Source organism: Haliaeetus leucocephalus, unplaced genomic scaffold (assembly GCF_000737465.1).
Source record: "Haliaeetus leucocephalus isolate CR32 unplaced genomic scaffold, Haliaeetus_leucocephalus-4.0 Scaffold175, whole genome shotgun sequence".
NCBI lineage: Eukaryota > Metazoa > Chordata > Aves > Accipitriformes > Accipitridae > Haliaeetus > Haliaeetus leucocephalus.
The window spans coordinates 177,684-188,265 of NW_010972611.1; the positions used below are offsets into that span (position 1 = coordinate 177,684).

General features: G+C 54.2%; 1 protein-coding gene across 3 annotated transcripts in view; it reads left to right on the forward strand.

The window, feature by feature from the left end:
- The first annotated feature begins 252 nt into the window (after positions 1 to 252).
- Positions 253 to 10,582, forward strand: part of CLK2 (CDC-like kinase 2) — a 13,622-nt gene continuing 3,292 nt past the window's right edge. Inside the window, exons 1-13 of one of the 3 annotated variants that reach the window (XM_010564016.1) lie at positions 253 to 884; positions 1,513 to 1,682; positions 1,862 to 2,096; positions 3,854 to 3,950; positions 4,298 to 4,364; positions 4,759 to 4,875; positions 5,109 to 5,275; positions 5,743 to 5,837; positions 6,204 to 6,333; positions 6,702 to 6,784; positions 7,018 to 7,097; positions 7,309 to 7,399; positions 7,833 to 8,489. In XM_010564016.1, coding sequence (XP_010562318.1) covers positions 1,513 to 1,682; positions 1,862 to 2,096; positions 3,854 to 3,950; positions 4,298 to 4,364; positions 4,759 to 4,875; positions 5,109 to 5,275; positions 5,743 to 5,837; positions 6,204 to 6,333; positions 6,702 to 6,784; positions 7,018 to 7,097; positions 7,309 to 7,399; positions 7,833 to 8,015 — 1,515 coding nt within the window. In that variant the 5' untranslated portion in view covers positions 253 to 884 and the 3' untranslated portion in view covers positions 8,016 to 8,489. Of the gene's footprint in view, positions 885 to 1,512; positions 1,683 to 1,861; positions 2,097 to 3,853; positions 3,951 to 3,971; positions 4,365 to 4,758; positions 4,876 to 5,108; positions 5,276 to 5,742; positions 5,838 to 6,203; positions 6,334 to 6,701; positions 6,785 to 7,017; positions 7,098 to 7,308; positions 7,400 to 7,832; positions 8,490 to 10,582 lie in introns of those variants that run through there. The other 2 variants (XM_010564018.1, XM_010564017.1) reach the window with 2 other exon arrangements.

Sequence of the window (10,582 nt, forward strand, 5' to 3'; positions counted from 1 at the left end):
CGGCCGGGCCGGATGGCCCGAGGGGGCCGCGGCTGGGCCCTGTGGCACCGGGGCGGGCGGTTCCCCACCCGCCGCCCCTTTCCTCATCCCCGCTCTCTCCCGGTGTCCGGGCCCCGTCCTTCACTTCGCGGCCGGGTCCCGGTGCTTCCATTTTTGGCGCTCGGCGCGGCCCCGTTCACGGTGGAGGCCCCGCCCGGTGGCCGCGGAGCAGGGCAGCGAGCGCGGCGGCCATCATCGTCCCCAAACCGGTTCCAGACCTGCTGTGAAACGCCCCGGTGCGGGCTTCGCCTGCTTCTAAAGAGGGTGCCCGGCCTTGGCGGGCCGCCAGCGTCGCCTTCGCACGCTGCCTTTAATTAGAGGCTGGAAGCGGCGGCCGGTGCGGCGCTCGGCGCCCGTCGTGGGCACAGTGAGACCCGGCTGCGGAGTCGCCGAACCGGGGGGAGCCGTGAGCGGCCTCGCAGAGTGTGGCCTTGTTCTGGGGGGTGACGCTTGCTTGGGTGTAACGACCCCGTGCCCCCAGGTCACCGCATCACCGGGGGCGATTTTGGCTTTTGATAGCCCTGCTTCTAATGTCAGCATAGGTGTGGGTGCGGGAGGGCAGCCGGGTGCGGGAGTGTACCTTTTGGGGGGAAAAAAATCACTGGTGGGAGGTCTGTGGACAAAGGGAGCTCTAGCTTCTTGTCTGTGGAGACGAGGCAGACTGAGCTGCTCGATGCTTCGGAACCTAAATACATGCAAAGGATGTCTTAGAGCTGTGGAGTGAGGTCTGGCAACGGGAGCGGGGTCCTACAAACTAGCACTTCAGGGCTGGGGCCCGGTGTGCCATCTTACCGAGGGATTTTGTCCTTTGCTCTTGACTCTCTCATCCCACCAGAGAAGCAGAGGTGAGCACTCCTCCCCTCTGAGGTAAGGCCTACAAGGCTTTGTTAATGCCTCTGCACATGGAAAGGGTGTTTTTGCTCCCTGGATGCTCTAGGCCCCCCTCCCCACTCGCAGTGGGAAGTGTAGGTGTTGCTTTTTTGGCAGTAAACCAGAAACATCTCTTCAGGAGCTGCCCGCTTAGGTGTCTCCAGCACTGTTGCGCAAGGACTTTGGGCCAAGCACCGGTGATATCCTGAGCTTCATTTCACCTTCCTTCAGTTTCTTTGGTGGTGCTTATCCCCTTCCTCGGGAGCATGTTAGGTTAAAGAGAGAAGGTGGGAGCCCTGAAGGTGCAAATGCTGCTTCTGGAGCTGTGGCCCGTAGAGACGGGCATGAAGAGGGGAAAGTAACCTGAAAAACAGAACTGCAGCAAGCACAGCCCACGTGGGTGGTCACATCCTTTCTCATATGGGTTTCTGGGATATCTTTTAAGTTCATCCCCTCCATCTCGGATCACCCCTGCACACTAAGACATGCTGCTGATTGCTTCCCCACCCTTACCCTAGCAGTTCCTTGGCCACTGATGATCTGCACTGGTTTCTCTCCCTTGCAATTGCCTCATGTAGTCATCATTGTCTGTTGTCCCCGTAGATGCCTCACTCTAGAAGGTACCGCTCATCAGAACGCAGCAGCCGAGGCAGCTATCACGAGCGCTACAGAAGTCGCAAACACAAGAGGCGGCGGACACGGTCGCGATCGAGCAGCAGCGAGCGTGACCGTCGGCACCGTCGGGAAGACAGTTACCATGTTCGATCCAGGAGGTGAGTCTGGAGAGACAAGGCGGGACCTCAAACCCTGCGGTGCTTCTCCAGCTTGGCCAGAGGCAGATGTGGTCAGCCCAGCTTCTGGATGGCCTAGGCCCTGCTCTCGCATGCTCTGAGCTGTAACTTCCTCAGTGGTGTTTGTAATCAAATCCCCTCGGCTTGCTTCCCCCCTCCAGCTACGACGACCACTCAGGAGACAGGAGGGCCTACGACCGGCGTTACTGTGACAGCTACCGGCGGAACGATTACAGCCGTGAGCGAGGGGAAGCCTACTATGAACCCGAGTACCGTCATTCCTACGAGTACCGACGCTCCCGGGACCGCGAGGGCAGCTACCGGAGCTGCAAAAGCAGCCGGCGTAAGCACAGGCGGAGGCGGCGCCGCAGCCGGTCCTTTAGTCGCTCCTCATCGGTGAGTATCCTGCTGTGCTAGGCCTCCCCTGTAACCTTTCTCTCCCAGGTGGCGAGCTGGGTAAGTAGAAAACTCACTTTCTAACGCTCTCTCGGACTCAGCTTGAGAAATGCGTAGAAAGCCTTTGATGCAGACAGCAGTTTCTGTCCACCATCCTGATGCGCCTCGGCAGTGGCTGTCCTGTGCCAGCCGGGCACAGGCGGCTCAGACCCTCTCTTAGTGTTGCCTGCTCAGAGGTGGGAGGAGGACAGCCGTGCCTTGCGAGGCTGGCGTGTCCCCCGGGGTGGTGCTGCAGTCCTCAGCTCCTTTATCCCTGCAGAGCACTGCTTTTGTTCGGTGATGCTCATTAAGAGTTGTTTAGGAACCCTAGCCAAGCAGTCTTTTGTGCAAGGTTTGTACAGTAAACGTTCAGCTGATCCTGGTCCCAGAGAGCTCTGTCTGTCTGCCTGCAGCAGGCGGCTTGGTCCCCGTGGTCCCTGGTTCAGGCCTCTGTTCTGTGGCAGGAAGCCCCCGTCGCTGAGGGTTAGGTCCTGCATCAGAGCAGGATCCTTCTGGGTGGGCCCAGCTGATGTGGGATGTCGTGCAAGGGGCTTTGCAAAGAAGTAGAGCTTGTGGACCAGTCAATTCAGGTGGAGGCAGCAACCATCACAGGCTCTTCCCAGCAGTGTCCCTGGCTTTCTCTTCTTGTCTGTTCTGCTGTTCACCTTCCACTTCTGTTAGACCCCAGACATGTTCTCTGCTCTGTGTGTGGAGCTCTCAGTGTTGTCTGGACTGTTCTGGCTGTATGTCCAGGGATGGGATTGTGGGCTGGATTCAGGTCCCAAGTCTGCTGGCCGGTTGCTCCCAGGTGTGGGGATACTTAGCTGAAGAACTGAAGGCAGGAATTTTCTCTTCTCTGGCATAAACCTCTTATCTGCCTCATCCCAGGCTGTCCCTATTCCCTGTTGGACCTCTGCTTCTCTCCTGGAAGTTAGTCCTTCCAGGATCAGCTTCTTTGGGGGAGGGTCTAGGAAGAAGTGTTACATCTTCCCCCAGGCAGTCACTCGTAAATTCTCTCTGGTTTTGGATGGATCGTTGTACCGAGAGTTGCTGCTGAAATCTCTGAATTCATCTTTTTCTGAGTGTTGGGGCTGGGGGAAGCTATGTGGGTGGTTGTTGGAATGGGGTGGGGAGTGCCTGTGTGGGGCAGCCTGGGCCTTTGCTTGTGCAGGACTTCCCAGCACCTGCCTTCTGCTGCCTTTCCTCAGTGGCTGCCGTGGGGCTGAAGTGAGCCTCTCCCCATGGCCACTGAGTGCCCAGCTGCAGAGTTGTGCTTCGGCGTGCTCTCTTGGCATTATCCAGGACCTGAAGGCCAGTGCCGTTCCTCTCTAAGTCCCCCCTAGGAGTGAGAGCAGCTGGCCCCTTCCACTGCCCCTCTGCTAGCCCTTGTTCTCACCGTCTCTGCTCTCACACTGGTTCGGGTGGGGCTGTTTGTAGGTTCTTTTTTCTTTTTTTTTCTTTTTTTTTTTTGCTACAACAAAAAGCAAACTGTTTTTTTTCTTTTCTGAGCTAGTGTGTTGTATCTTGACATGTTCCCTTGCAATATCCCTATCGTTATATATTCCTCTGTGCCGTATGAATTGGCTGGGAATCTCCTCCTGCAACCCCTCCTCAAACAACCATGTGAATTTCCAAACCAACCAATGCGTGACGCTGGCTGCTGCGCTGGTTTGAAAATCTGATTGGTGAATGATGAATTCCCTGTCTGCCTGGGCCAGCAGCGGAGTCGACAGAGCAGCAGAAGGGCCAAGAGTGTGGAGGACGACGACGAGGGGCATCTGATCTATCGCGTCGGCGACTGGCTACAAGAAAGATGTACAGCCAAATCGTAACATAATTTAGCTCTCTAGTTAAGCTCCCATCGCAGTCGCAGATCTGTCTTATCTTTCTGTTTCATTTTATTTTCATTGTTTATTAAAGAGAAACCCTCTCCTTTTCCTTCCCCTTTTGTTAAAGCTACGTTTATATTTTGTATTGTTACTGAAGTGCCAGGGAACTAGGGCAGTTGCCTTGTGCAGCCGGTGTCAGCCTTCCGCTGCTCCGGTCTCTCAAGCTGTGTGCAGGTTAGGTGTTGCAATGCATTCTCCTCTGCCTTGTGTATGCGCTGCATCCAGGTCATGCTCACTCTCTCATCTTCCTTCCTCTCTTTCTCTCCCTCCCAGATGAGATTATTAGCACCTTAGGGGAAGGCACGTTTGGCAGAGTGGTGCAGTGCATTGATCACCGGAGGTACGTCTGCTCCTGGGACAGGCAGGGACGTGGTGGTGAGGGAAAAAGAGAGAGCACAGCTGGTAATGGAGCCTTTCATGCTCAATGTGGGAGCCTGGGGATGAAAACAAGTCTCTTTGTTTCCAGTATTCCTCTGCTGGTCTGGGCACTCACCCTCTTGGGTTGCCTGTGTGTTGGAGAGGGGTCAGGGGGAGCCTCAGGGCTGTTTGTAGGGAGGGAAAAGGTGCTGCTTTGGTGGACACCCCTTAGTAACAGCCACCTTCCGGCTTGAGCAAGAGTGGTGGAAGGCTGTGCTGCACAGGATGAGGCTGGTTCAAAAAGTTGGTTTTGCAGGGCACAGGCTCCGTGGCCCAGCTCAGGGGTGATCTTGCACTTTCTTCCTGTTTCTCCTCAGGGGTGGTGCACGTGTTGCTCTCAAAATCATTAAAAATGTAGAGAAATACAAAGAGGCTGCTCGACTGGAAATTAATGTGCTGGAGAAAATCAACGAGAAGGATCCCGAGAACACAAAGTGAGTGTGCGCTTGGGGTTAAAATGGAAGGGCAGGCATCACAGCACAGTTGCAGGGATGAGATGAGAGAGGTGCTTGATGTTCTGTGACTGAATTTGTTTGTAGCTAGTTTTTGGAGGCATATTGGCTTGCTATGGGATACAGACTGAGCAAGGAAAGGAGGAGCCTGGTGCAGGGATAACATAGCCGAGTGGTGTGTGCAGATCTGTCCCAAATCAGAATTTTTCTCTCAGTCTTTGTGTCAGGATGTTTGACTGGTTTGATTACCATGGCCACATGTGCATCTCCTTCGAACTGCTGGGGCTCAGCACCTTTGATTTCCTGAAGGACAACAACTATCTGCCTTACCCCATCCACCAAGTACGGCACATGGCCTACCAGGTGTGCCAGGCTGTGAAATGTAAGTGTTCATTGCTCTTCTCTCCACTGGTCCTTGACTGACCTGGAGAGCTGTGTCGCTCCCAACATCTGTGCCAGTTTTGCAACTGGTGGCCCAAAGCAGTGAGTTTTTGCTGCGGTGCCGCTGTGCCAGTTCTGAGACTGAGCCTTCCTGCCCCTCCAGTGGTGAATGCGTGCTTGGAATGAATCCTGTTCCTGATTGTAATGTTTTCCAATGCATGTGGGCTGGCAATAGCTCAGGGCACTTCAGCATCCACCCCCTACACATTCTGATGATTGATATGATAAATCTTTGTGCTTCTGCTGAAGCATCTTGGCCTGGACTAGCCTGGCTGTTCGCACCCAGTTCTAAATGTGGGCTAAACTGGTACCAGTATAAGCAAACTGAATTAATGATGTTCGCTCTTTAGGTGGGTGCAGCCTCGCTTTGCTTCTGTTCCGTCACTCCGACTCTGTTTGTTTCCTCAGTTCTGCATGACAATAAACTCACTCACACTGACCTCAAGCCGGAGAACATCCTTTTCGTGAACTCTGACTACGAACTCTCCTATAACCTGGAGAAGGTAACAGCACTGCTTTGTGTTAGAGATCTTCTCTTGGGTTCTTGGTATACCAGACCTTATCAGCAGGTGGGAGGAGTTGGAATGTGGCCCCAGGAGACATGGGGTTGACCGACTACATTCATGCACTTGTTCAGGGCCTATGTCTTGGCTTGGACCGCCTGTGTAGTCTATGAGTAAGGCCGTAGGGACCACAGGCTTACCTGGCTGATGGTGAGAGTTTGTCTGGGGACTGTGTCAGCACTAACATACCCTCTGAAGCCTTCCCATCCCATGGCACCCTGTGGCAAAGTCTTGACTGTGTAAGGAAGGGGCTAAAGTCCACATCTCGAAACTCTTGAGTAACTGATGCCGTTCTCCCTCACAAAGAAGCGGGATGAGCGGAGCGTGAAGAGCACAGCCATCAGAGTGGTGGACTTTGGCAGTGCCACGTTTGATCATGAGCATCACAGCACAATTGTCTCTACCAGACATTACCGGGCCCCAGAAGTCATACTGGGTACGTAATGCTTGGTCTTTCTGCAGAGGCAGGCATTTGCCTCGAGGGCACTGGGTGCTGCCTGCTGGATTAAGGAGCATTTTGTCTCCACATGATTCAGTAGCTGTCCTGGGTTTACCCTGGGAGATGAGAAGTGCTTTATTTAAAATGCTCTACAGTGCTATTTTCCAGGAGGGCCAACAACTTCTAAGTTGGTGTTTTGGCATTGCTACCAGCTGGGCAGTATATTGCCACCAGCATATTGGGAGCATGGCTGGAATGGGAATTGTTTTCCCGGTTGTTTGTTTTTAAAAGGGCGAGGGAGAGGGATTTGGAATCTTAAGCCATAACTGGATCTTTTATTTAAAAAAACATTGGGTTTTTTTTAGAGCTTGGCTGGAGCCAGCCCTGTGATGTGTGGAGCATTGGCTGCATCATCTTTGAGTATTATGTGGGTTTCACCCTGTTTCAGGTGAGAACTGTATGCTGTATGGCTACCTCACAACTGATGAAAGAGGATGCTGGCTGTTGCCCAGTACAGCCAGGAGCCTCTGGGACTGATGGGGGTTCCCTCCATCCCTGCAGTCTTGTAGAGATGACCAAGGTGTTGCCCAGCAAGGGGTTCTGAACGGGGGAATACCCAGGGGTGGAGGTTGAACAACTGGAATCTGTTACATGCCTTTCCTTTATGTTTCTCTCTCTCAGACACATGACAACCGCGAGCACCTGGCTATGATGGAGAGGATCTTGGGGCCAATTCCTTCTCGGATGATCCGGAAGACAAGGTGAGCAAGGCCAGCTGGGCACTGCAGGCTTGCCAGCTCTCCCCTGCTCCATGTATAGCAGTTCTGTCTGAGGGATTGAGCTTTGAAGCTGCCTGCTGAGCCAGTTGCCCATGCTGCTGCAGTGTCCTGAGTAGTGTGCACTGCCAGGGCTGGCACATTGCAAAACATTTTGTGCTTGTGTGTAACTTGTTCTCATCTCTTACTCTGACAGGAAACAGAAATATTTCTACCATGGCCGCCTGGACTGGGATGAGAACACCTCTGCTGGCCGCTATGTGAGGGAAAACTGCAAGCCGCTGCGGGTAAGGCAGGGTGGGCAGGAGCACCCAGTTGCTTTATCCTTTTCTCATTGCAGAGTCTTATAGTGCCTGCCCCAGTTGTGAAGGTTCTTCCTGTGGGCAAGGTTGGGCCACCAAAAGGGTCAGACCAGTGTCTTTGCAAAGGAGCCTTGGCTGTCCCAGACATAAACTAGGAAGACTGCAGCAGCCTGAGCTTAATCTGAAGTGGATGATGAGGAGGGCACGGAGACCTCAGGAAGTGCCTGGGAAAGATGGGGGGCGGTGAAAACTCAGCAGTTCCGTGCTTGGTAAAGCAGCCCAGAGCGCAGGTCTAGGATGAGTGATGGTCTGAACAAGCCAGTCTTCCCACAGCTTAGCTGTTCAGCCCAGGGAATGTACTGTGACCGGCACAGGGTGCAGTGTCCTTGGCCCTAACATCTCCCCTTCATCTCTCCAGCGATACCTGACCTCTGAGGCTGAGGACCATCACCGCCTTTTTGACCTCATTGAGAGCATGCTGGAGTATGAGCCGTCCAAGCGCATCACCCTGGCCGAAGCCCTCAAGCACCCCTTCTTTGACATGTTGGAGATGGAGCCGAGCACAAAAATGTGGGACTCTAGCAGAGACATCAGCCGGTGACGCCACAGGTGCCAGCCTGCCCTCAGATTCTAGCCCCTGTGGAGGCCTGTGTGATTTCTATTCAGACACTTGGTGCTTTTTTTTTTATACATGAGAAGAACTCCCTGGACACGTTTGTAAAGCTGTTAATATGTGAGATACTGTAAATAGCTCATATTCTATATTGGCCTCTGAGCACCATGGGCCCAACCTCCTGCTGTTGCTGCTGCCATTGTCGTGAGGTGAGAGGGCCTGTATGTCCATACTGTAAATACCTCTGTTTATGTGCTGCTTTGTCTCCTGTTCTCTCCTGCCCTCCTTGGTGTAAATACTCCAGGACTTGCAGCTCTCTATAGCTTATCTGTTTCCTTGTAAGTTATGAAACTGGTGGGACCGCATGGGAATTATTTTTTGGATCAATGTCATAGCCCATCCCCACACCAGAGTTTTATAAGAATTTTGTACAGTCTTTGTGAAAAATAAATATGAAGTGAATAAACTACCCAGTCTAGGTTTGGACCAGCAGCAGCCCCTCCTGGGGCTCTTCTGCTGATCAGTTGTGCTCCTGGTGTGCAGTGGCTGTATGCTGCGCCCTGCAGAGCGAAGGAAGGCACATCCTCTTGTGGGATGAAAGGTATGTTGTGGTCCAGGAAACTTCAGTAATGAAGCCAGCTCTATCCACCTGCACCACTCCTCTCAAGCCTGGATACTGGCCTAGTATCTGAGCTTGCACTGGGTAGGAGTTGCTTTTGGCTCTCTGAGGGCTGCAGCTGGACCTGAGCAGATTCAAGGGGGAGGCAGCAAAAGTCAGGCTAGTCCCTTCATCATGCCCTGTGATCCATATTGAGGTGAGATATAGAGAAAGGAGGACAGTGGGTACTTCAAGATACGTGTTGTCTTTAGTAGAGAAACTTCTCACTCCCTGGACAGGGTGGAGCACTGGAGACCAGTGATGGCTGTTGGAAAATGTGTGTCCAGGTGCCCACATTCGGCTGTCAAACACATACCCCAGTGTCTGTCTGTGCCTTTTTGGCTCACCAGCTCTGCAGTGAGGCTGGGGCTTTGGCTTAGACTTTTCCATGGGAATTGCTGGGGATGTTTCAGACCTGATGGCAGCTCTGTGTAGGTGTTCTGCCAGCATGTCTGGGAGAGTCTCACTGGGATGGTGTCAGTAACAGAGCAGACGCACTCGTGGTCTGTTCTGCAGGAGCTTATTGCTTTGCTGTGGCACCATCTGTCTGTGGCAGACTGTGTCCTGGCTCTGGCAGACTGTTGTCATGCAGAGGGATAAAGGAAAAGTCTGGCTTCACCTGGAGTTAGCGTGTGGGAGTCTCAGGAGGGGTGACATTGAGTCATCTTTGTGAGCTTGTGATCCTAACTTAAAGAGCTTGGGCTGGAAGCTTTCACCTGCCTCCTGTGGTATCGCTTGGCTAGGCAGCAGCCAGCCAGGTGGTGTGTGCCAGGGAACAAGAGCAGGGGAAGGCTATGTCCTGCTGCATATGTAGCCAGCCCCCGGGTGAGTCCGGAGGAGAATTAGATTGACCAAATAATACCTGTGGTCCGTCTCAGACTAAAAAAAAATAACCCCCATTGGTGCCCAAAACCTGAATCCACAGCTTTTACCTTCCTAGCAGAGAGCACGGTTCAAGGTGCCAGCTGTCTGGGTTGAAGTAGGAGCTCACAGATTTGTGTGTAACTTTGTAAGTCTGTGTTCGGAGGCTAAAGACTATTTTTGGCAGAGAGGTGCAGTTCCTGCTAAGCACTGAGAGCTGGGATGGGAACTAGAAGCAGGTATGGATAGATGTCCTGTGCTGTTCTCAGGATGCTGAGGAATGCCTGTTTGGGAGGGGCTGTTGGTATGCTGTCCACATGCAGCTGGTGGTTGATGGAATTGGGGATCCCTATAAATAACTGGTCCAGGAGACACAAAAGTTAAATTCCCTAAGCTGCTTGTCGTGCCATGAATTCTTGCCTGACTTTTACTTCCGTGGAGTCTGCTGTATGGCTGGTTTGGGTGGGCTCGGTGAAACAGCTGCTCCGCTGACCACCCCGAGGGTAAAGCCTGGGGCGTTCCTTGCAGGCTGGAGGTGAACAGCACCGCGGCCGACCTGGTAAGAGGCGGGAGCCGAGCCGAGGGGTTTGGATGTAAGGCCTCAGGGGGACCTGCAGGAAGGGCCTGCTGTGTGGTAGGCCTGGCTGAACGGAGCCATTGTTGGGTAGAGGAGCCGGCCCTGGGCGGGGGACCCGGAACCCGGGGGAGGGGTATGGGGGACATGGGGGCCCGGCCCTGGGATGGGACACCGGGAGCCCGGGGGGACGCGACGGGGCCCGGGCGGCGGAGAGGGCTGGGTCCGGCCCGGCGTTGCCATAGGCCCGCTGTTGCCATGGGGACGCGCTCCCGGCGGGCCCTGCGCTGGGCGGGGAGGTGGGGAGGGAAATACGCCGACACGTGACTCTGGGACATGTGGCCGCATCACGTGCTTGCCTCCACCCGGCCCAGCCCCGCGCGTGCGCAGAGGCCCCCTGCAGGGGGCTCCCCGGGGCCGCAGGCGGAGCTGGTGACGTCACCGGGCGGCGGCCAATCGGCG